Source organism: Macaca fascicularis, chromosome 8 (assembly GCF_037993035.2).
Source record: "Macaca fascicularis isolate 582-1 chromosome 8, T2T-MFA8v1.1".
Taxonomy (NCBI): domain Eukaryota; kingdom Metazoa; phylum Chordata; class Mammalia; order Primates; family Cercopithecidae; genus Macaca; species Macaca fascicularis.
The window spans coordinates 76,904,575-76,930,627 of record NC_088382.1 but is presented as its reverse complement, the minus strand read 5'-3'; the positions used below and the strand labels follow the sequence as shown (position 1 = coordinate 76,930,627).

Genomic DNA, 26,053 nt, shown 5'->3' with positions numbered 1-26,053 from the left:
AATAATTATTGCAGGTATTCATCATTTTTACCTTATAATTTGTAGCCTTGACTGTTTTCCCAGCCTTCAGTATTGGCTGCACCCAAGTAACCTATCAAAAAATGCAAACCTGAAGATGTAACATACTTGCTCAAATCCCTTCAGTGGTATCCCATGATCTAAGGATGAAGTCCAACCCTTTAACTTGATTTATGAACCCTCTTCCTATGTCACTGCCCTCCACCATTTCCTATTTTACATTTTAATTATTAGTAAACACATGCACACAAACACAGCTATTTCATGCTTCAGTGCCTTTGTTCATCAATCATCGGTTGGTCCACAAATATACATATACATATATATATATAAAATATATATATATATTTTTTTGAGGTGGAGTCTTGCTCTGTCGCCCAAGCTGGAGTGCAGTGGCTCAATCTCGGCTCACTGCAAGCTCCGCCTCCCAGGTTCACGCCATTCTCTTGCCTCAACCTCCCAAGTAGCTGGGACTACAGGCGCCTGCCACCACGCCTGGCTAATTTTTTGTATTTTTAGTAGAGACGGGGTTTCACTGTGTTAGCCAGGATGGTTTCGATCTCCTGACCTCGTGATCCGCCCGCCTCCACCTACCAAAGTGCTGGGATTATAGGCGTGAGCCACCGTGCCTGGCTGCTTCCACTTATATTTTATTGCCAGAACTGGGTCATAAAGTTACCCCCACGTGTAAGGAAGGTATATCAGTTTGGCTGCAGTATCTGCTTTAGCTAGTTTAAATAGAAAGGGGCTTACCAGGGTGGCAAGGCTACAGTGAGCTGTGGTTGAGCCACCACACTGCAGCCTGGGTGACAGAGCAAGACCCTGTCTCAAAAAAAAAAAAAAAAGGAAAGAAAAGGAGGGAGAGAAAGAAAGAGAAGGAAGGAACGAGAGGAGGGAGGGAGGGAAAAAGAGAGAAAGAAAGAGAGAGAGAGAGGGGAGGGGAGGGGAGGGGAGGAAAGGAAAGGGAAGGGAAGGGAAGGGAAGGGAAGGGAAGGGAAGGGAAGGGAAGGGAAGGGAAGGGAAGGGAAGGGAAGGGAAGGGAGAAGTTTTAGGTTATTAATGACTTACAGAATCATGAGATGAAACTAACCTGGGCTGGATTTATAGTAACAATTTCTAAATCCATTCCATGGAACTGGGCTGCCAAGGTAGCTGATACTTCTGTCATGACCTGAACTCTGCTTGCCAAACGGGAAGCTGCCCTACAGTGACTGACTCTGGAAGCATGATGCCTTTGCTAGACATACATGACGGTTAATTTTTTGTGTCAAATTGACTGGGCCAAGGGATGCTCAGATCACTGGTTAAACATTATTTCTGGATGCTATGGACCGAATGTGAGGGAGCCTGAAACAGGAGGATCTTGAGCCCAGGAGTTTGAATCCAGCCTGGGCAACAAAGTGAGAACCCATTTCTAAAAACAAAACAAAACAAAAAACAAAAAGTGTCTGCCAGGGGCACCTAACTCAGTTATAAGCTATCAGGGAAGGCATAAAGGGATGAAAAGAACCTTCTAGGCTGGGAGCGGTGGCTCACGCCTGTAATCTCAGCACTTTGGGAGGCCGAGGTGGGTGGATTACCTGAGATCAGGAGTTGGAGACCATCCTGGCCAACATGGTGAAATCCCGTCTCTACTAAAAATATAAAAACTAGCTGGGTGTGGTGGTGGGCACCTGTAATCCCAGCTACTTGGGAGTCTGAGGCATGAGAATCGCTGAATCTCTTGAACCCAGGAGGCAGAGGTTACAATGAGCTGAGATCACACCACTGCATTCCAGCCTGGGTGACAGAGTGAGTCTCCATAAAAACAAAAAGAAAGAAAGAAAAAAGATTAGTATCCCCTAGATCAATTTTTAAAAATACAAATAGTCGGCCGGGCAGGGTAGCTCACTTGTGCAAAGAGTCTCACTTTGTGCAGTGGCACTATCATGGCTCACTACAGCCTCGACTTCCTGGGCCCAGGTCATCCTCCATCTTCAGCCTCTCGAGTAGCTGGAATTACAGGTCTCAACATCTTAGCACATGTATCTGAGTTGTTTTCAGAAACCTGGACCCCCACCAGGTAGATCTGCTGGCATATAGACCTCAGATGCAAGGGAACTGAGGACTGAAATCTGACCTCTGTTCGTTGTTCTAAATTTCTTCCTGAGGGGCCTGGAGGAAGTCATGCCCATGGGCCAGACTGTAACTTCCTTTCTGGTGACCCCAAGTTTTTAGACAAAGCTTCACTTACTTAACCCATCACAAACAAATCAGGGAGTCTTTGAATCCACTTATGATCTCTAAGCACCTCTGCTCCAAGATATCCCACCTCGGTGGGGTGGAGGCAGTAGATAAGGTATAGCAGCTAGCCAGAGAGTAAAGGCTTATCCACATGAGGAAATGTTGTTTTTTTTGAAGAACTACAAGATTTATGTATGATGGCTGTTGCAAAATGGAAGACAGTCATTCATTTTCTTTTCTTTAAATAGGGCCTTGCTGTTTTTGTGTCCTGTGTGGTTATCAAGGGGGTAGAGAGCCCATGACCATGTATAATCTCACCAGTGGACCAAAATTTCCAGGTTCCTGGGAGAGGGCTCATATACACAGAAGGATGACACTCTCTGAAAGGTGACTTTTGTCTTTTGGGGCACAGGAATCTCTGACATATACATATGTAACACACAAGAACACGTATGTAAATACACACACACGAAGGATATTCAAATCAGTTTTCTACATGGCTGCAATTGCAACATTATGCCCTCTAGTTAACTGTTCCTTCCAGTTAATATCTTCCTTGTCAATCATTATTTTTTCCCTTGGAGACTTTCAAGAACAGCATACTTATTGTCCCTTAAAAGTGAGATGGTGGCCAGGAGCGTGGCTCACGCCTGTAATCCCAACACTTTGGGAGGCTAAAGTGGGCGGATCATGAGGTCAGGAGTTCAAAACCAACCTGGCCAACACAGTGAAAGCCCACCTCTACTAAAAATACAAAAATTAGCCGGCCATGGTGGCACAACCCAGCTACTTGGGAGGCTGAGGCAGAAGAATTGCTTGAACCTGGGAGGTGGAGGTTGCAGCGAGCCGAGATTGCGCCACTGCACTCCAGCCTGGGCAACAGAGCGAGACTCCATCTCAAAAAAAAAAAAGTGAAGCTGGTAAAATTTGAGAAAAGGGTTGCTGATTCCTTATAGTAATTTGTTGAAAGCTTTAATGGGATGTTAATTTCAGGACATAATTTATATTATATTATCCCCGAAGTGTGAATAACGTAATTTAACCTTCGTTTGAATGTTTCAATTACTTCCACATTCTGGACTCTCTGTGTAATCATTCTTGAATACTTTTTTAAGAGTTAAAAAAAATTATTTTATGTTAACAAGAAGCCTACGCTGGAGTGGCTCCCTGGCTAGTTCATTCTATTTAATTTGGTGACTATTAGGTGTCTTTATGTTGCTGGGCTCCTTCTCTTTTCCACTTTGCCATCTCAGATAAACCCCCCTTCCCCTCATTTAACAAGACATTTGCAACAGGGTCAGGTGTTCTTTCAGTGTCTAGATAAGAATATCCGGGGAAGAAGAGGCATTTCTTCCCATATGTGTCTCTTCATCACAGAAGAAAACCTTCCCTCAAGTCCCCTAGCAGACTTCCCATCAGGTCTCATTGGCCAGCTTGAATAATTTTAAAGCATTCCTTTGCATTCAGAATTTGTAGTATTTAAGTAGTTATTTGCAAAGTTTATTCTTAACATAAAATTTAAATGTTTAAACAGAAAAGGAGAACACTAGTGTCTCACATTGACAATTAAAGCCACTGTGACTACCTCATTATTTTGGATCCTGGCAGAAATAATAAGTAATTTAGTTAATTTTCACCAAAATTATCTCAGTGAAGTTCATATATTTCAAGTGTTTAAGAATCAATTTTCATTTAGATCAGTGCCCTAGTTTCTGACAATTTAATGTATTTTTCCACAGATTTGGAACTTTAACCTTGACGAGAGGTATAAATACTACGATTATCTCAATGTCAATATTATGTTTAGAAATAATTCTGCTTCAGGTAAAAGAATCTTATATAGAAAAGTCATGCATTTATGACTAGGGTCATTTACATTTCTCTTGCATTAACTCTATTTTGACATGCTTACTATTGAGCAAGGAAAAGCACAAGGATATAGTTATTACAGCCAACTGCCTACCAGTTCCAACCCCATTTTCTGCTGCAAATATCTAGGGGACATGGGAGGTTCTCTAAATCATTCACTAATATAAAAAAGGGCCAAGGGCCAAATGTATTAAATTACTAATGAGATTCACATATGTAAGTGCAGACTATAGATTATGACAGCCCATAAAAAATAATATCCTATATGTCCCTGAATCTACATGTATGTCTATCTATACAACATAAACTTCATAAGGTAGGTAATCATGATTATATCATCAAAGAAGTGCTATTTTTTAAAAGTTACTTTTGATAAACTAACTATATCACATTTAAACCATGAAATTTTCCCCTTGAAGTGGTTTTAGTTGTATTCGTAATTGTCAGCATTAGCTCAGTTCAGCAACTTAGAGACCAGTGACCCCCAGGGATGCACTCATTGCTGAAAAGTACTGAACCCTTTTTATAATGCCACTCAGGATGAAGAAATAATGGGCTGATGGGGCAAATCTTAGAAATGGTCTAGTTTTGCACCCTGCAGAGAAAATGTACTACTTTAATAGTATTTTTTCAATTTAATTTAATTACAAAATCAATGCATATGCATAGTAAAAATCCAAATAGGAAAGAATGATATATTAAAAAATAAGAAGATCACTTTCCCCACAAACTCAAGTTTCACTCCTAGAGGCATTCATTATAAAATTACAAACAGATTCTTTTTCATTTTCTCGTTTGTTTGAGACAGAGTATTGGTCTGTCACCCAGTCTGGAGTACAGTGGTGCCATCTCAGCTCAGTGCAACCTCCACCTCCCGGGCTCAAGTGATTCTCGTGCCTCAGCCTTCCAAGTAGCTGGGACTACAGGCACGTGCCACCATGCCTGGCTAATTTTTTTGTATTTTTTTGCAGAGACAGGGTTTCACAATGTTGCCCAGGCTGGTCTGGAACTCCTGGGCTTGAGCAATCCACCGGTCTTGGCCTCCAAAAGTGTTGGGATTACAGGCGTGAGCCACCATGCCCAGTCATAAACAGGTGCTTTTGTAGTCTCTTAAAAAAAAGTCCTATGCATTAACAATCACATATATTGCTTATTTTATTCTTTTTTTTTTTTTTTTTGAGTCAGGGTCTCACTCTGTCACCAAGGCTGGCGTGCAGTGGTGAGATCAGATTCACTGCAGCCTCAGTGTTCTGGGTTCAGCTATCCTCACACCTCAGCCTCTGGTGTAGCTGCGACTATACCACCAGGCATGTACCACCACACCCAGATCATTTTTTAATTTTTTGTAGATATGGGGTCTCCTTATGTTGCCCAGCTGGTCTTGAACTCCTAGGGTCAGGTGATCTTCCCTCCCGTCCTGCACTTTTTAAATCTAACCAAAAATGCAGTTTTTCCAAATACCTTCTGCACCTAGCTTTAAAATTTTTAAATATCTTGAAAATTTTTCCAAATCAGCACATATGTGTGATTCATTTATTTATTCATTCAACAAATATTTATTAAGTGCTAGGGACTATATTAGGTGCCAGGAATAAAAAGGTGAATAAGACAAGAACTTTCCTCTCACAGGATTTATATGCAGTGAGGGTGTGAAAGTATGTAAGTAAATAAACAAGAAAATTGCAGATTATGCTAAGTGGTTTTTTGGGGTTTTTTTGAGACGGAGTTTCACTCTTGTTGCCCAGGCTGGAGTGCAGTGGTTCAAGCAATTCTCCTGCCTCAGCCTCCCGAGTAGCTGGAATTACAGACATGCAGCACCACGCCCGGCTAAATTTTTGTATTTTTAGTAGAGACAAGGTTTCTCCATGTTGGTCAGGATGGTCTCGAACTCCCGACCTCAGGTGATCCACCCGCCTTGGCCTTCCAGAGTGCTGGGATTACAGGCATGAGCCACTACACCCGGCCTATGCTAAGTGTTAATGAAGGAAATAAAAAGGGAGATATGTTGGAGTTGGCCCACTTTAGACAGGTGGGGGAAATGTGGCCTCTCTGAGAAGTTGACATTAAAACTGAGATCAAAAAAAGAAAAGAAGTCAGCTACTAAAAAATCTGGGACAAGAGAATTCCAGGCAACAGTAAAGACCTTGGGATGTGAAAATTATCTGACATATTCCAAGAACTAAGAGTAGGCCATGGTGACTGTAGCATCACCAGAAAGGAGAAGCAGAAAATGAGATAGGCCATGTGAAGATAGGTGGATTTCTTTCCTTTTTAAAATGTCTTTAAAAAAATTATTAATTGTAGGCCAGATGTGGTGGCTCACGCCTGTAATTCCAGCACTTTGGGAGGCTGAGGTGGGTGGATCACTTGAGGTCAGGAGTTTGAGACCAGCCTGGCCAACATGGTGAAATTCTGTCTTTACTAAAATTACAAAAATTAGCCATGCATTGGTGGCAGGCACCTGTAAAGCCAGCTACTCGGGAGGCTGAGGCAGGAGAATCGCTTGAATCCAGGAGGTGGAGCTTGCAGTGAGCTCAGATCACACCAGCCTGGGCGACAGAGTGAGACTCCATCTCAAAAAAAAAGAAAAGAAAAACATTGTTTATTGTAGTAAAATACATGTAACAAAATTTACTATCTTAACCAATTTTAAGTGTATGGTTCAGTGTTATTAAATACAAACCATCCACAGATTAGGAGAAAATATTTGGAATATATAAAGACCAAAAATTACAATTTGTTTTGCTAGGCTTAGATATTCATACCCTATGTTATTTAAGGCAAATTGAAATTTCATACTGGATTTTGTATTTGTTTCTTAGATTTCCAGTTTTTAAAGGAGAGATTGGCCAGGAGCTGTGGCTGATGCCTGTAATCCCAGCACTTTGGGAAGCCAAGGCAAGAGGATCGCTTGAGGCCAGGAGTTGGAGACTAGCCTGGCCACTCTCTTGTCTGTATCCCTTGATGCACAAAATTTTTTAATTTGATGAAGTACAATTTATTTTTCCTTTTGTTGCCTGTGCTTTCGGTGTTATAGCCAAAAAATCACTGCCAGATCCAGTGTCATGAAGATTGTCCCCTATGTTTTCTTCTAGAATTTTATAGTTTTAACTCCTAAATTTAGGTCTTTGATTCATTTTGAGTTAATTTTTTTATATAATATCAGATAAAGGTCCAACTTACTTTATTTTATTTTTTTGCATTGGATATTCAGTTTTCCCAGCACCATTTGTTGGAAAGTTTGTCCTTTCCACATAGATGGTATTGGCACCCATGCCAAAAATCAATTGACCATACACACAAGTGAATATTTTAAAAGTACAATGGGAAATGATGGACACTAGTAATCAAGGCTTCTAGGCAACTCTGAGTCTCTAGATTAACTTTCTTAAGCCCTTTTGGAGATGACAGACTCGAAAGGGAAAAGGGAGTTCTAAATTCCAAAAATCTCTTTACTAAGAGCAAAACATAAAGTAGTGAACATTAAACTTTGCATTTTTCCAACAAGAAACTATAGGAAAAAAAAGTTTTGCATAGGAAGAGGAAATTCGAGAAATGAACTCAAAGAGAGGAAGTCAAGGAGGTCTTCGATAGAGATGAAGAAATACAAAGGCTTCAACAGAAAGAGAGAGGAAGAGGAAGAAGAGAAGGAAGAGGAGGAGGAGGAAGAAGAGGAGAAGGAAGAAGAGGAGAAGGAAGAAGAGGAGGAGGAAGTGGAGGAGGAGGAAGAAGAGAGGGAGGAAGAACAAGAGGAGGAGGAAGAAGAGGAGAAAAGGAAGAAGAGGAAGAGGAAGAAGACAGGAGCCTGGTGCAGTGGCTTACACCTGTAATCCCAGCACTTCCGAAGGCCAAGGTAGGTGGATCACTTGAGGCAAGGAGTTTGAGCTCAGCCTAGCCAACATGGTGAAACGCCATGTCTACTAAAAACACAAAAATTAGCCAGGCTTGGTGGCAGGCGCCTGTAGTCCCAGCTACTCGGGAGGTTGAGGCAGGAGAATTGCTTAAACCCAGGAGGCAGAGGTTGCAGTGAGCCAAGATCCTACCACTGCATTCCAGCTTGGGCAACAGAGGAAGACTCTGTCTCAAAAGACAAACAAACCAACAAGCAAGCAAACAAAAAACAGAAAAAAAAAAAATTGTGGTATACTCAGATAAGGGAATACCATTCAGCAATAAAAAGGAATTAACTGTTGTAACACACAACTGCATGGATGAATCTCAAAATAATTATGCTGAGTGAAAGCAACCAGACCAAAACACAGTGCATCCTGGCCCATCAAATTGTATGCATTAAATATGTGCAGTTTTTTTGTATGTCAATAATACCTCAATAACACTGTAAATAAAGTATATTCTGAATGATTTCATTTAAACAAATTATAGAAAAAGCAAATTGATCTATAATGACAGAAAACAAGTCAGTGGTTCCCTGGTGCAGTTGAGGGGAGTGATGTGAGGGTGACTTTTGGATTAGGGAATGAAGAAATGTTTAGGGATGATGAGTATGCTGATTATCTTGAATGTGGTGATGATTTCACAGGTGATGATTTCACATATGTCAAAACTTATCCAATTTTTCATTTTCAATGTGTGCAGTTTTTGTATGTCAATAAAGCTATGCTAAAGAAAAGCTATTTTTGCTTTTGTAACAGAAGTGGAACTGAAAATCTGTATCCATTCTTTGTCAGAATTCCTGTATCTTTCATCGTATCCTTGTAATCTTCTCTCACTTTGAATAGTAATGAGAGGTGAGCTCATGGATTCACAGCAATACCCTCACACTTTAAAGTTAAGGTTCCCCTGTGTGCAGACACTATTAGCAGCCTACGGAACAGGCATCTCCCTTCCCTTTCTATCAGAGTCCACTTTCCCATGTTATAAGCTGATAATGCCTGGACTTGTAACCCAATCAAGGCCAGTGAGACCAGAAGACAAGTCAACTGTGGGCGTTCTCGGGAAGATTTTCCAACCTAGTTAAAAGAGAAACATGTGAAATGTCCCTCCTTCCCACCTTTGAATGTTGTTATATGAAGACATAGCTGGGTGCAGTGACTCACGCCTGTAACTCGGCACTTTGGGAGGCCGGGGTGGGTGAATCACTTGAGGTCAGGAGTTCAAGACCACCCTGGCCAACATGATAAAACCCCATCTCTACTAAAAATACAAAAATTAGCTGAGTGTGGCAGGAGGCACCTATAATCCCAGCTACTCTGGAGGCTGACGCAGGAGAATAGCTTGAACCCAGGAGGTCCATGAAGCAGGTTGAGGTCCATGTCACTACTTAACAGGAGAAACAACTTCCACTTGGAGGCCCAAGCAAAGATTTTTAAGCTCCTGTAAAGTACTTTGCAATCCTTTGTTAAAGGAGGTACAATCACAATTTGTTTTGCTAAGCTTACTAGGCTTAGATATTCATACTCTATGTGACTTGAGGCAAATTGAAATTGTGTACTGGATTTTGTATTCGTTTCTTAGATTTCCAGTTTCTAAAGGAGAGATTGGCCAGGCGCTGTGGCTCATGCCTGTAATCCCAGCACTTTGAGAAGCCAAGGCGAGAGGATTGCTTGAGGCCAGGAGTTGGAGACCAACATAGTGAGACCCGCATCTCTACAAAACATTTTAAAAATTAGGGCATGGTGGTGAGCACTTAGCTACTCAAGACTGAGGTGGGAGAATCTCTTGAGGATCCTAGAAGATGGAAGCTGCTGTGAGCCATGACTGCACTACTACACTCCAGGCTGAGCAATAGAGGGAGACCCTGTCTCAAAAAAAAAAAACCAACCAACCAAAAAACAAAAAAAATGGCCGGGCGCGGTGGCTCACGCCTGTAATCCCAGCATTTTGGGTGGCCGAGGCAGGCAGATCACGAGGTCAGGAGATCGAGACCATCCTGGCTAACACGGTGAAACCCCGTCTCTACTAAAAATACAACAAAACTAGCCGGGCGTGGTGGAGGGCACCTGTAGTCCCAGCAACTCCGGAGGCTGAGGCAGGAGAATGGCGTGAACCCGGGAGGCGGAGCTTGTAGTGAGCCGATATTGTGCCACTGCACTCCAGCCTGGGTGACAAAGCGAGACTCCGTCTCAAAACAAAACAAAACAAAAGCCAAAAAAATTAAGGAGAGATGACCTATATTTAAATAATTCAATTGTTTAATCATATGCTTTCACGTGTATTCTTTCTGGCAACAAGATCATAAATCTTTCTCCTCCAGCATTAAACCCAGTGCTTTGCAGCCAGGATTCTATAATACAATGATTGAGAAAAACAGGAGTAATAAGACATGGAAATCAATAGCAAATTATAACATGTTCATAAACAAGGTAGGTAACTGCTTTACGAATGCTATATATATGTGTGTTTTTTGTTTGTTTTGAGACGGAGTCTCACCCAGGCTAGAGTGCAGTGGCGCGATCCTGGCTCACTGCAACCTCCGCTGCCTGGGTTCAAGCGATTTCTCGTGCCTCAGCCTCCCGGGTAGCTGGGACTGCAGGCACGCGTCATCACACTCGGCCAATTTTTTTGTAGAGATGGGGGTTTCGCCATGTTGGACAGGCTGGTCTCGAACTCCCGACCTCGGGTGATCCTCCCGCCTAGGCCTCCGAAAGGGCTGGGATTACAGGCTTGAGCCGCCGCGTCCGGCCTTTTGCTCGTTTGCATCCACTGCAAACTGCATTAATCATTGACAAGCTCTAGCAGAGGTACTCCTGACCCTGGAAAGGCCCTGCGGGAAGTCACAAAGCCCCCACATAAACTTGCTGTGTGGCACACAGCGTCGCCGCACCGCGCAACTAGGGAAGAGGGCTAAGGTGCAGGTCTCATCTCCCCTCCGCCCCCTTCCCAGAGCCCCGGCACTCAGCCCCTTTTCACCCGGGGAGGGGCGGGGCCGCGTACCGGAAGAGGCGGGGCCATAGGAGTGCCTAAGAGCTGCCCTCCGATGTCGCTCTTCCTTTCCCGCGCGACCGGCGAGGGAGGAAGAAGCGCGAAGAACCGTCTGTCATGCTGGTGTGGTGGCGGCGGCGGAGCCTGCGGGCCCGTAGCTGTACTCTGCGAGGTGAGAGTGATCGCGGTCTTAGGTCCTCCTCCTCTATGTGCCGGGTTCCTCCGCCATGTGGGTGCCGAGCGCGGCCCCTGTCCCTTTCCCTGGCGCAGCGGAGCGGGCGGCTGCTGCGTAGGCCAAAAGGCTACGCTCCGGGCACCCCCAAGGCCCACGAGCTTTCCCCACAAGCCATCTGCGCAGTCAGGTTTTGTCAGTAACCACCTGGGTGGCTTAGCTGACCTTTATCCGTCAACACCGGTTCACTGTCCTCTGCTCTGAAACTGGTGAAGGGCCTTCTGACTTAAGGAGGTGCCTGCAAGGGACCGCCGCGGGGCTTCGTGCTCCACCCGGCCTTGGCCAGATCTCTCTTGTGTCCCCATCTAAGTTGTGCGTGCGACCTTGGCGGTTTCAGGCTCTTAGTAGGCAGCTTGTTTTCCTTAAAAGGGAGCATTTTATAAATAGGAAGGTGATTATCCGTTGGTTGTCAGGATGACCCTTACTGGACCGTACTTTGTGAGTGGCTTTGAAATTGTAATAAGCGCAGTTTACTGAGTCATAACTAGTCTCGACCCATTCGTAGAACTAGTCGGTATTTGTTCCTGGACCTTCCTTCGTAATATGCTCTAAAGTCAAGGCATGGAGGTCGGAGAACAACACGTGCAAGTATGGAAGTTCCTTAGGCTAAATGCCTGCTACACACGGAGATGCTTGTATTTACATGGAGATGTGTATTTCTGGACATAATACAGAAGAAACCGGTCAGCAGCTGGGAGGCTGGAAAAACCTGTTAGCTATTCAGAAACTTTTTTTTTTTTTTTTTTTTTTTTTGAGCCAGAGTCTGTTCTGTCGCCCAGGCTGGAGTGCAGTGGCTGGATCTTGGCTCCCTGAATCCTCCACCTTCAGGGTTCAAGCAGTTTTCTGCCTCAGCCTCCCGAGTAGCTGGGATTACAGATGCCTGCCACCACGCCCGGCTAATTTTTGTATTTCTAGTAGAGACGGGGTTTCACCATCTTGGCCAGGCTGGTCTTGAACTCCTGACCTCATGATCCACCCGGCTAAGCCTCCCAAAGTGCTGGGATTACAGGCATGAACCACCGCGCCCGGCCATAGAAACAAATTTTAAAATTTCGTCAGTGAGACTTGGTATAGGTAGTTTTTTTTTTCTCAAATTTGAAATGCATTGCTTCGTGCGAAACAATCGTTAATTGTCAAGAGGACGAATGTCATGGCTTATACTTGAAATATTTTTGGTATTCTTATTTTTGAGGCTTCAGTAGCTTGAATTCTGTTTTCACTGGTAAGTGCTGGGACTTCTAAAAATTTCCAAACGAAATAATTGATAAAATTGGTAGTCCAGGAAAGTTCTGAAGCATAATACAAAAGAATCCACCGATACATTTGAGAACTATGATATTACCAATACTAGAGTATCTGTTGTTTACATTCCCCTGTTTCCTATTCATAGGTACCCACCATTTGGAATTTTGTGCCCATCAGTCTTTTGGTTTTTGTGGGGGAGGGGGTGGTGTGGATAGCTTTGGGTTTTTTTGTTGCTTTTTTGAGATGGAGTCTCGCTCCCGTCCGTGCAGGCTGGAGTGCAGTGGCACGATTCTCCTTCCTCAGCCTCCCGAGTAGCTGGGATTACAGGCATCCACCCTCACGCCCGGTTTATTTTTGTATTTTTAGTGGAGACGGGGTTTTGCTGTCTAGAACTCCTGACCTCAGGTGATCCTCCCGCCCCAGCCCCCACAAAGTGCTAGGATTACAGGCGTGAGAAACCGTGTCTGGCCCATTTTTTAGGCTTTGTGAAGACAGGATTATGCATGTTGTCTGCAGTTCCTGTGAATCATAATATTAAAATGAAACATTTTTGTTTCAGTTAATTTTTTTAATTACTCAAAACCAGTAATTTATATTCCTAATATTGATTGTGTGAAATATTTTCAGCATTTCAGCACATGAAAATGATTGTTTTGCAAGGTCCAACCTTGTATGTCTTAATAAATCATTTCCTATTGCTGCCTGGCTCAATGATGTATTCTCCTGCGGTGCTGTATGACATGATTTTTTACCCCAGTCCATGTTCTTTGCAGTGTTTTGTTAACTTGGGACTTAATTTTACAGGCATGTGTCCAGTAAAAATGCCAACGTAGGTATCCCTGCTCCAAAACTGCTAGGTTTGCTGTTTTAATGTTTTTAGGTGAAGGTCTTCACGCCAGTTTTTATACATCTAACCTGGCTCATAGCTCATCCTCGTCGAGCTGTGAGACAGAAAAGCAATGGCTGTGTACTCACTATGACCATTGTGTCTTAAAGTCAAAACTGTCACAGTGAAGGATATCATAAAATGTTTCTGCCATTTTCCAGCCAGTGCTAATGGCTCCTGTTTCCAGTTTGGAATAAGCTAATTTGTGGAATTATTAGGTGGTAATCAGACAAACATACTCAGTTACAGAGGTTTGGGTTTGTCAGTATTGACTATCAAAAAAGCAGAAACAGGTACTAGAATAATAGTACTTTTTTATTAAAAAGTGGGTTTGGGAGTCTGAAAGGTAGATTGCAAGTACAGTTCCTAAAGGAATGAGATTCTCTTCTTGGACCATTCCTACATATAAGATGCCAAACAAAATGCAAATAAAAATGGGAATTCGAAATATAATATTTAATTTCCAGGTGCAAGAAAGCCTTTGCGGTGAAGGTGTATGAAGGTCATCATGACAAATGTTTTCCAAAAACTTGTAGAAGGCTGTGAAAAAACTACTAGGATCACACGTCATGTATTGAGGTACCTAAATTTAATTAATGTTAGTTATGTGATGTATTCTTGACAGATAGGTTTAATAGCTGGCACAGTGATGACTTAAATTACTTTTTGCCGTTTACCCAGCTGAGGGTGTCTTTGAAGAAATAATTTTAAGACTGAGATGCCAGTAATGTACATTGATTAATTACTGACAGGTATGTAAGGCAATAATTTAATTAAGGGTGAATATTCTTTCTTTTTAGCATATAGGTTGCTGTAGATGAATGTTCTTTGCTGTCATGTTTAAAAATACTTCTGCTTCATTGCCTCAAGTAAGTGATTTGTCAAGCAACTCTATCTGCTGATAGTTCAGAAAGTATCTGATAAACTTCAAAGGGTGGGGGCCAATTCTTGTTGAAGTTGCTTTTGCATGTGGGGTATTCTCAACATTTAAGTTTTTGAGGAACGACTTGTGAATATTGAGGTTATATGAGAACTTTGAGTATGGAATGATTTTCACTGTTGGTTTCTGACTTTGTTTTGGAGGTGTGGCATGCAACATTTTGGAAGGAAAATTGAAGACTTGTTCAAGAAAACACGAACAGAAGCAAATGATGAAAATGAGCATTTTATGTGATGTTGATAACATCACAATAAATTATGGAGAAAAATACATATTTGGCTAACTGTTTTAATTGCTGAACAATAAAGTGTTTTCTTTTAAATCAATTCTAAATAGCTCCATTCTCATAGTCACTAGTCAGACCTGTTTTGAACATATTCGAAAGATTATATAATCTTGTGAGTAATTAGATTATTTATGGGTGGTGATTCTCATTGAGGCCAACAGCTGGGGAGACATGTACCTCTAGGTTCCCTGTCTGGCTCCCCCTTCAGAGTTTGCTGTTGTACCAGATGGTTGGAATCTTAAAGCTCTTTAATGCCAAATAGCAATCAAATTCCCCCTTACAGATAAAGGTTTCACCTTTTTTATTCAGTTTGCTTTCATCTTTGTGAACAAAAAAGTCATCCTAATACTAGTACATGTAATAACTAAGCAATATGCTATGTTAAGAGAAATGACTGGGCAGGCCAATCTGTCTAGGACTAAATTGGCAAGAATTCTAAAGCTGAATTTATATCTGGGTGAAGGCTTAGAGCTAAATCTTTTCTCCTGTTGAGTACTAGCTTATAAATTCCTTTCACCAAGGTTATAGTTTTTATATGATAAATGGTATAAAACCTGTATAGCAACATCTTAGTCACTTCCCTCAGTATAGACTTGGGGGGTACAAGTGCAGTTCTGTTGCATAGGTATATGAAGTAGTTTGGAGTCTGAGCTTTTTGTGCAGCCATTACCTGAATGGTGTACATTTCACCCATTAATTTTTCATCCCGCACCCTACCCCCTTCTAATTCTCCAATGACCTTTAAAATACCATTGGCATCATATTTAATATTAATGAATTACCTCCCATAATTGTTTCTGAATGTACACTTCTACTCTTTAGGCACTGAAATAAAAGACTAGTAAATGCAGCCTTTGTAATGAGAAACTTAAACATTTAAATTTTTTTGTGGTGAAGTAACTATCTTTGAGACAGGTTGGGTTTTTTGAGCTGGAGAGATTAAGGTGGCAGTGAGTTATGACTGCATCAGTACGCTACAGTTTGGGTGACAGCTACATATAAATATGTATATATAAATATAGGTAAGTAAATAAAAGCCATCTTTGTGCCATGCATGTGGCTCACTCCTGTAATCCCAACACTTTGGGAAGCTGAGGTACTGAGATGGGAGGATAACTTGAGACCAGCCTGAGAAACATGGCGAAATCCCATCTCTACAAAAAAACACAAAAGTTAGCCCAGGGTGGTAGCATGTCCCTGTAGTCCCAGCTACTCGGAGGGCTAAGGTGGGAGAATTGCTTGCAAGGTCAAGGCTGCAGGGAGCTGAGATGGCGCCACTGCCCTCCAAACTGGGTGAGAGCCCCTGTCTCAAAAAAAAATTAAAAAAAAAACTGTTTTTAAACTTTCCAATTGTAAAAGGATCCTAGTTTTATAAAATAGGAATGTGTTTTGCCTTCACCCCATAGAGAGCCAGACATGTTTGAAATGTAGTATTTGAGAAGCACAAAATAAACGTCTTAACATTCTAGAACTGTAATATGTAAATATTTTGCTGAAGACTACCTTTGTCACCAGGTGCGTTGGCTCACACCTGTAATCCCAGCACTTTGGGAGGCCAAGGCAGGCAGATCACCTGAGGTCAGGAGTTCGAGACCAGCCTGGCCAACATGGTGAAACCCTGTCTCTACTAAAAATACAAAAATTAGCCGGTCATGGTGGAGTGCACCTGTAATCCCAGCTACTTAGGAGACTGAGGCAGGAGAATCTCTCGAACCTGGGAGGTGGAGGTTGCAGTGAGCCAAGATCGTGCCACTGCACTCCAGCCTGGATGACAGAGCAAGACCCCGTCTCAACAAAAATACTACCTTTGGCTTCTGAAAACTAATACTGTTTTCTCCCTGCTACTAGTAGGTATTCAATAATACTGAACAACTTCCTCTGGGTCCTGTGGAGAATGAGAGGTCCAGCTGTATAGTTAAGCATCTCTGTTAAGGGACCAATTTTGAAAGAATTGATGCATGGTAGCATCTTGGTTAATAAAGTGACAATTTGGTAATGACATTTTGCTTTTCTGTGAATAGAACTGATCTTTTATTAAAGTTATGGAAACTGAACTAAAAAGGATTTATAAATTTTACAAGGTAGATTTGTTTTCTCATGATACCCCTATCTTCACAGCAGATATCTTCCCTCCAAAAATGAGGACTAGATTTGCAAGTTGGTTTCTTTGCCTTTTGGAACCTTTCTTGTAACCAGTTAGGGTTAGAGAGCCACTTTATAAGTTATTGGCTCCTTGATTCCGTGTAAAGTATTTTTTCATTTAACCTGGCATATACATGAAAACTTCCAAGGCTTTTCCTGATTCCATATTTAGGGCTTCTAAAACAGTAGTATGTAATGGACATGCCAGTAATAAAGCATGAAAAGGCCTTACATTTGAAACTTGGGGTTATATAAAATATTTAGTCATGAGTTTAGCAAGTTCACTAGTGAAGAAAAATGTTTTAATTTGTAGGTAAAGAGTTATTGCCATCTTGTGACAGTAGAGTGAACTACATAAATGTTGACATTTTACACACTGCTTAAATTGCAACATTCTTTATATTTTTATCTGTTCACCACTGGTATTCTGGGCTAACCAGTTTTTCTTTATAGTATTCTCCTTGACAACTTTATCACTATTAAATTGTCCACATTGTTCTAAGTTTTAAAATTCTGTTGGTTTTAGAGGTTTGGATTAGTATTTATCACATTAGCAATTAGTTTTGAGGGGACTATATTTTATATTTTTAAAAATAGTATTGTAATATATTCCTGTACAAAGTATTATCAAAGCATTACTTCAAAGTCACTCTCAAAATACTCACACTTTTTCTCCACTGCTTAAGTAGGAATGAACAGAAATTCCTCAAATTGTTTATTCATCACTAGAGAAAATAGTTGTCCCAGGTCCATATGTGGCAATAAATTGTTCTAGCTGTTGTTGGCACTGAGTTAGATAGAGATCCCTTTGCTCTAAGTATTCTTCATTATACAGTTCAAATGGAAATACTGCATTCGGAGCAACACAAAATGCAGTGGCCCCTAAATGAAGAAGATAATAGAGTGTAAATGACAAATACTGCTTAAGATGACAAATATGAAATCACATTTTCAACCAAAATATTTTATTGGAATCTTAAAAATTAAGCCCAAGCCCATGTGGTTCTGTGAAAAATAAAAGTTAAAAAATTAAGTTTTGGCCGGGCGCGGTGGCTCAAGCCTGTAATCCCAGCACTTTGGGAGGCCGAGACGGGCGGATCACGAGGTCAGGAGATCGAGACCATCCTGGCTAACACGGTGAAACCCCGTCTCTACTAAAAAATACAAAAAACTAGCCGGGCGAAGTGGCGGGCGCCTGTAGTCCCAGCTACTTGGGAGGCTGAGGCAGGAGAATGGCGTGAACCCGGGAGGCGGAGCTTGCAGTGAGCTGAGATCCGGCCACTGCACTCCAGCCTGGGCGACAGAGCATGACTCCGTCTCAAAAAAAAAAAAAAAAAAAAAAAAAAAAAAAAAAAAAAAAAAAAAAAAAAAATTAAGTTTTGACCTATTCAGAAGAGTATTTCAATAACCATTATTGAAATCTGACTCTTGTTTTCTGAAACCCAGAAAGCAGGTTCAGTAAATGCACAAACATTGGTACCAGGGCCAATGGAAGAAGTATGTTGATGTTTATAAAGTTTAGAACTAGAAATTTGTCTTCTACTGAAATAGTCATTATAGTTTTGAAGCTGACTACTGATGTGAGGACGTGACAGGAGTAGGGAGAAAAGGTACTGGAAAGCAGGGAAACACTAATCTTTATTTGATTAAGTGGATGATCAAAGATAAAGACATTGTAGTACATTTCTCAGTTGTTTAACCCATTTACATAAAGGCAGACACATAAATCTATGGAAGGGTTTCAAGACCATTCTACGGGAAAGGACAGACTCACTTTGGATTTGGCAATGATTTCCTGAATGTGACATCAAAAGTACAGGCACCAAAAGAAAATATACATAAATGGGACCACATCAAAATTTAAAACTGCATAAAACAATACAACCAACAGTGAAAAGACAACCCATGGAATGGGAGAAAATACTTGCAAATCATATCTCTGATAAAGGGGTCTATAAATCCACAGTAAGAAAATAATCATTAAAAAATAGGCAGAGAACTAGTCATTTCTCTAAAGAAAAACGACCAATAAGCACACGAGAAAGATGTTCAACATCACTAATCATTAGGAAAATACAAATCAAAACTACGATGAGCTACCACCTCACACCCATAAGGATTTATTATAAAAATAAAAAACAGAAAATGACAGGTGTTGGAGAGGATGTGGAGAAATTAGAAGCTTTGTGCACTGTTGGGAATGGAAAATGGTGCACCCACTGTGGAAAACAGGATGGCGGCATCAGAAAGAGTAAACAATTACTGTATGATACAACAATTTCACTTCTGGGTATATACCCAAAAGAATTGAAAGCAGGGTCTTAAAGAGATATTAGCACACCCATGTTCATAGCAGTGTAATTCACAATAGCCAAAGGTGGAAGCAACAGAAATGTCCATTGACAGGTGAATGGATAAACAAAACATTGTATTTACATACAATAGGATATTATTCAGCCTTAAAAAGGAAGGAAATTCTAATACATGTACAATATGGATGAACCTTGAGAACATTATGCTAAGTGAAATAAGCCAGTCATGAAAGGACAAATGTATGATTCCACTTATATGAGGTACCTAGAATAGTCAAATTCATAGAGGCAGTAGAGTGATGGTTCCCAGGAGGAGTAGAGGAGGAAATGAGGAGTTATTGTTTAATGGGTACGCAGTTTCAGTTCGAGAAGATGAAAAAGCTCTGGAGACGAACAGTGGTGATGGTTGCACAACAGTGTGAATGTGAATGTACTTAACACACTGAACTGAACATTTTAAAATAGTTAAAATAAGTAGATTTTATGTATATTTTACTTCAATTTAAAAATTGACCATGAAGAGATAAGCTCTTCTCCTTTATTCATTAATTCATTGAACAAGTACTTAATGTGACAGGCCAAGAGTACAGTCTAGCAACTGTGCCAGGCAGTGCCCACCTTCCTAGAGCCTCATAAGAACAGCCTCAGACTTCTGACTGCTTCCTTTCCTACCTGACCTTCTCTGAAAGCTTACTATCCCTTAAGAACACTGCTTTCCTTGTGCCTCTCCAAAATGAAGCTATTTTTTCCCAAACATCCCATATACACAGTGTCACAAGACACAGTCAGAACCTAGCTTGCTGCCCCTCTGCTGCCTCCAGACCATTCTTGCCCATGCTTCCCTTTTGGTAAAAATCCTTTCTTCTTTGATGTTCAGTGCCACCTGGTTTTACTGTCCTTCCCCTTCTATAGTCAACCAGCAGCTCTCAGCACTTTGCTCAAAATCTTTCTTTCTTCCCTAATACCTGACATTCAGTGATTTTCATGTGGATGACCCATTTAACTCCCTTGCGATGTCCCACCTTTCCCTTCCGCCTCAGCCATACATCCCACAGTCACAGGAAACTAATATCACCAGAAACTTACTTCAAAACCTTGAGTTCCCACTCACTTCAAAACCACAACCCACTCCCCTACTCTACCTCCTATGCTTCCAGTTCACTTGCTCAAATGTTTCAGGTCTACTTCAGAGACCTCCAATCTGCTTCCTCTAATTCACTTTCTTCGTTAACCAGCTTAAAAGTCCCTCCCTTTAAAAGTCCCCCCACTCCTTTGCCCCTCAGCACCACTCTGCCACACTCACTTATCAAAACCTCAACTCTGCACGAACCCAACCATTCACCTTGTGCTGGCACGAAGGCTGCTAGGCAGAAAATCACACAACTGGCATTTCTTCTTTTCTCTTTAAGTGAATCACAGTAACTCTAAACGATCACCTGCCTGGCAAGCCTGCTGAGTTTCCCTCGGACACTTCTCTTGTAGCCCCAACAATGACTATTATATTCCATTCTTTGCTCCTCAAACCTTTCATTTTCAGCTAATAACATCAAGTAAAGTATATGGCCAAACTTACAAACCTACCTGGTTCTGTATCTGTTTTCTTCCCATCTGTAAAATGAATAAGTGACCCATTTATCAGAGGCCAATACATGTACCCTGGATCCTATCCCCTCTCACCCTTTTTGTAGTTCACTTGTTGATCTTCCTGTCTTTCTGTAGTGTTATTAGTTTACTCTCTACTGCACATCCTACGATTTTATACCTTCTATCTTAAAAAAAAAAAAGTTCCTTTCTGAACAACACATCCTTCTCCAGTGATTCCCTCATTTTTTTTCCTCATCTTCATAGTTTGTCTATGTGTGCTGTCTCTGTAGCCTCATCTCCATTCCCATGCCACTGAAATAGCTCTGATCATGGCTACCTACAACCTTTAGGTTACCAAACTGAATCTCACTCAAACTCTCAGTAGCATGTGATTCAGTTGACCACTCTGCCGCTTTCTGGAAAAACTCTCATTTCTTAGAAAATCACACAACACTTGATTTTCTTTCTATATTCTAGCTACTGCTCCTAAGCCTCCTTTGTTAGTTCCTCCTCCACAACCCCGTATAAATCTTCAAGGGCAGTCCTGGGGTTCCCACTAGTCTCTATTTAGGCGATTTCATCCATTCCTTGGCTCTGAGTACCATCTCTATGCTGGTGATTCCTAAATTATATTCCTAGAACTTTTCTCTAAGCTCCAGATTCTTTTATCTCTCTATTGATATATCTGTAGGATATCTCCTTTAAAAAAAAAAAAAGCTATATATATACTCTTTTCCTCCACTGCTTAAGTAGGAATGAACAAAAATTCATATATATAACTTTTTTTTTTTTTTTTTTTGAGATGGAGTCTTGCTTTGTCACCCAGGCTGGAGTGCAGTGGCATGATCTTGGCTCACTGCAACCTCTGCCTCCCGGGTTCAAGCAATTCTCCTGCCTCAGGCTCCCGAGTAGTTGGGATTACAGACGCATGCCACCACGCCCAGCTACTTGTCTTTTTAGTAGAGACAGGGTTTCACCATGTTGGCCAGGCTGGTCTTGAACTCCTGACCTTGTGATCCGCCCCCCTCGGCCTCCCAAAGTGCTGGTGTAAGCCACCGCTCCTGGCCATTTATTATTTTTTTTAAATTAGGGTCTTGTTATGTTGCCCAGGCTGGTTTCAAACTCTTGGGCTCAAGCAATCCTTTTGCTTTGGCCTCCCAAAGTGCTGGGATTACAGATATGAGCCACTGTGCTCAGACTATAGAATATCTCAAAGTTATATCTATAATTTGATTTTTCTCCCAGCTCTTTTTCTTTCTTTCTCCCCAGATTTGGTAATTGGCATGATTATCCACCCAGCTGCTCAAGGCAGAAACATGGGAGTTTTCCTTAATTACTCCCTCTCCTCCTTTCCCCTACCCCCAACTCTTAAATCTAGTTCATGAGCACGACCTATTGGTTTTTGCATCTAATGTGTATCTCTAATTCACTAATTTCTTTCCATTTCTACTGACTCTACCTAGTCGAATCTCTCATTATCAACTAACTGGACTACAACAACTAGTCTCCCACTTTCTGCTCTTAACCATTCTCCATACCATTCTCCATACCTCCAACCCATTCTCCATACCAACTCCAAACATGGTATTTCAAAAATATAATTGATCACATTAGTTCTCTGTTCCTCATTGCACTTGGATTACAATCCCAATTTTCTACCATGGTCTGTCTGGTCTTACTTTCCTCTCTAACCTCAACTACGATGCTTACTCTGCTTACTATGTTTTAGCCACCCTGGACCTCTTTCAGTATTTTGAAAACACCTGCATATGTGGTTCCCCTCTAACTTGACTTCTCATTCTTCAGCTATTTGCTTAAATAAATATCACTTCCTTAGAGAGGTCTCCCTAAAATCCAAAGTAAGTCCCTTCCATTGTTCTTTCTCATAACATCCTGTTGATTTTCTTCATAGCATCTATCTCAATTTGTATTATATATTCATTAATGTCTTTACTTTTTTTTTTTTTTTTTTTGAGACAGGGTCTCACCCTGTTGCCCAGGCTAAAGTGCAGTGGCATGATCATGGCTCATTGCAGCCTCGACCTCCTGGGCTCAAGCCATCCTCCCACCTCAGCTTACCGAGTAGCTAGGACTACAGGTATACACCATCACACTCAGCTATTAAAAAAAATTTTTTTTGTACAGATGGGAGGTCTCACTATGTTGCCCAAGCTGGTCTCGAACTCCTGGGATCAAGTGATTCTCTTGCCTTGGCCTCCCAAAGTGCTGGGATTACAGGCATGAGCCATGATGCCCCGCCATGTGTTTACTCTTTTTTTTCTTTTTTCTTTTTTGAGACAGTCTCTTGCTCTGTCGCCCAGGCTCACTGCAACCTCCGCCTACCGGGTTCAAGCAATTCTCCTTCCTCAGCCTCCCAAGTAGTTGGGACTGTAGGCACACACCACCACACCCGGCTAATTTTTGTATTTTTAGTAGAGACAGGGTTTCATCATGTTGGCCAGGCTGGTCTCGAACTCCTGACCTCAAGTGATCTGCTGCCCCAGCCTCCCAGTGTTGGGATTATAGGTGTGAACCACTGTGCCTGGCTCATGTGTTCACTTTTTAATATCTGTTCTCTCACTAGGCTGTAAGTTCTACTAGGGTAGAGACTGTAACTTTTTTTCACTACTATGTAACTAGTGCCTAGCACCTAGTGATCATTCAATAAATATTTATTGACTCACAGATTGGAAAAAAGATCATGAATATTTAGTTCAAATAGTGATAATTATGAGGCATATTATGAGAACATATAACACACTATAATTTTAATACATCAATCCTCAAATTATAATTAACCTCAAATTACCTTTACAGTTTTACTTTAATATATACAGCCATATCTCAGAGATATTGCAAGTTCAATTCCAGATCAAAAAAGTGGTTCAGTTCCACAAAAAAGTGAATATCACAATAAAGCAAGCCACGTCAATTATTTGTTTTCCCAATGTACATAAAAGTTATATTTACACTATATTGTAGTCTACTAAGTGCGCAATAGCATTATGTCTAAAAACAAGATCCAAACATACTTTAATTTAAAAATGCTTTATTGCTAAAAAAAAAATGCCAAAAATCATCCTCTGCCTTCAGGAGTCATAATCTTTTTGCTGGTGGAAGGTCTTGTCTCCATGTAGATGACTGCTAATTGATCAACATCAGCACAGTGTTTGTTGGAGGTTGGGATGGCTGTGACAATGTCTTAAAATGAGACAATAATGAAGTTTGCTGCATTGATTGACTCTTTCATGAAAGATTTCTTTGTAGCATGTGATGATTTTTTTTTTTTTTTGGTCATTTTTATTTATGTTTTTTATTACACTTTAAGTTCTGGGGTACATGTGCAGAACGTGCAAGTTTGTAACATAGGTATACACGTGCCATGGTGGTTTGCTGCACCCATCAACCCATCACCTATATTAGGTATTCCTCTTAATGCTATCCCTCCTCTGGCTCCCCCCACCAACAGGCCTCGGTGTGTGATGTTTTCCCTCCCTGTGTCCATGTGTTCTCATTATTCAACTCCCACTTATGAGTGAGAGCACGCAGTGTTTGGTTTTCTGTTCTTGTGTTAGTTTGCTGAGAATGATCGTTTCCAGCTTCATCTATGTCCCTGCAAAGTAGATGTACTCATTCTTTTTTATGGCTGCATAGTATTCCATGATGTATATGTGCCACATTTTTCTTATCCAGTCTATCATTGATGGCCTTTAGGGTGATGCTGTTTGCTAGCATATTTACCCACAGTGGAACTTCTTTCAAAATTGCAGGCAATACTCTCAAACACTGCCACTGCTTTATCAACTAAGTTTATGGACTATTCTAAATCCTTTGTTGTCATTTCAACAGTGTTCACAGAATCTTCCCCAGGAATAGATTCCATCTCAAGAAACCACTTTCTTTACATCCATAAGAAGCAACTTTTCATCGGTTCATGTTTGATCATCAGTCTACAGCAATTAAGTCACATCTTCAGACTCCACTTCTAATTCTAGTTCTCTTGCTGTTTCCGCCACATTTGCAGTTACTTCCTCTACTGAAGTCTTGAACCCCTTAAAGTCAGCCAGGAGGGCTGGAATCAACTTCTTCCAAACTCCTGTTAATGTAGATATTTTAACCTCCTCCCATAAATCACGAATGTTCTTAATCACATCTAGAATGGCAAATCTTTTCCAGAAGGTTTTCAATGACTTTGCCCAGCTCCATCAGAGGAATCATGGCAGTGATGGACATAACAAGGCTTGAATGTTGAAATTACTTCTTTATCCAGGGGCTGCAGAATACATGTTAGCAGGCATAATAACAACATTCATGTCCTTGTACATCTCCATTAGAGCTCTTGGGAGACCAGGTGCATTGTCAATGAGCAGTAATCTTTTGAAGAGAATCCTTTTTTTTTTTTTTTTCTTGAGATAGAGTCTCGCCCAGTCACCCAGGCTGGAGTGCAATGGTACGATCTTGGCTCACTGCAACCCCTGCCTCCCAGGTTCCAGCAATTCTCTGCCTCAGCCTCCCGAGTAGCTGGGATTACAGGTGCCTGCCAGCACACCCAGCTGATTTTTGTATTTTTAGTAGAGACAGGGTTTCACCATCTTGGCCAGGCTGGTCTTTAACTCCTGACCTTGTGATCCACCTGCCTCGGCCTCCCAAAGTGCTGGGACTACAGGCATGAGCCACCGCATCCGGCCCTGGGAATCCTTTTTTTCTGAGCAGTAGATCTTCACAGTAGGCTTCAAATATCCAATAAACCATGCAGTAAACAGAAGTGCTGTCATCCTGGCCTTGTTGTTCCCTTCTAGAGTACAGGCAGAGCATGATTAGCATTCTTTAATGGCCTTAAAATTTTCAGACTAGTATATGGACATTGGCTTTGACTTAAAGTCAGCAGCTGCATTAGCTCCTAACAAGGGAGTTAGCCTGTCCTTTGAACCGTTGAAGCCAGGCATTGAAGTCTCCTTTCTAGCTATGAAGGTCCTAGATGGCATCTTCTTCTAATAGAAGGCTATTTTGTCTATATGGAAAATCTGTTGTTTAGTGTAGCCACCTTCATCATCATCTTAGCTAGATTTCCTGGGTAACTTGCTGCAGCTTCTCCATCAACACTTGCTGCTTCATGTTGTACTTTTATGTTATAGAGATGGTAGCTTTCCCTGAGCCTCATGAACCAACCTCTGGTAGCTTTTGACTTTTCTTCTGCAGCTGCCTTACCTCTCTGAGCCTTCATAGAATTGAAGAGACTTAGGGCCTTGCTCTGGATTAGGGTTTGGCTTAAGGGAACGTTGTGGTTGGTTTGATCTATTCAGACCACTAAAGCTTTCTCCATATCAGCAGTAAGGCTGTTTTGCTTTCTTATTGTTTGTGTGTTCACTGGAGTAGCACTTTAAATTTCAAGACGTTTTTTGTTTGTTTGTTTGTTTGTTTTGAGATGGGGTCT

The 26,053-nt window shown here is 41.4% G+C and overlaps 1 protein-coding gene, 1 long non-coding RNA gene and 1 other non-coding gene across 5 annotated transcripts in view; 2 read left to right on the top strand and 1 right to left on the bottom strand.

Annotated features, from left to right (window-relative positions):
- Nucleotides 1–11,059: 11,059 nt before the first annotated feature.
- Nucleotides 11,060–14,621, top strand: LOC101925388 (uncharacterized). The gene is made up of 4 exons (XR_279934.3): nucleotides 11,060–11,164; nucleotides 13,823–13,934; nucleotides 14,156–14,224; nucleotides 14,439–14,621. It is a non-coding gene; the product is annotated as an uncharacterized lncRNA (long non-coding RNA).
- LOC123575395 (small nucleolar RNA SNORD87) lies at nucleotides 13,993–14,081 on the top strand. The gene has a single exon (XR_006700686.1). It is a non-coding gene; the product is annotated as a small nucleolar RNA SNORD87 (small nucleolar RNA).
- A 2,382-nt stretch (nucleotides 14,622–17,003) lies between the features above and the next one.
- Nucleotides 17,004–26,053, bottom strand: part of MCMDC2 (minichromosome maintenance domain containing 2) — a 52,747-nt gene continuing 43,697 nt past the window's right edge. For 2 of the 3 annotated variants that reach the window (XM_073998876.1, XM_073998877.1), the window contains one exon: nucleotides 17,432–17,605. In XM_073998876.1, coding sequence (XP_073854977.1) covers nucleotides 17,439–17,605 — 167 coding nt within the window. In that variant the 3' untranslated portion in view covers nucleotides 17,432–17,438. Of the gene's footprint in view, nucleotides 17,606–26,053 lie in introns of all 3 variants that reach the window. The other variant, XM_005563459.5, reaches the window with a different exon arrangement.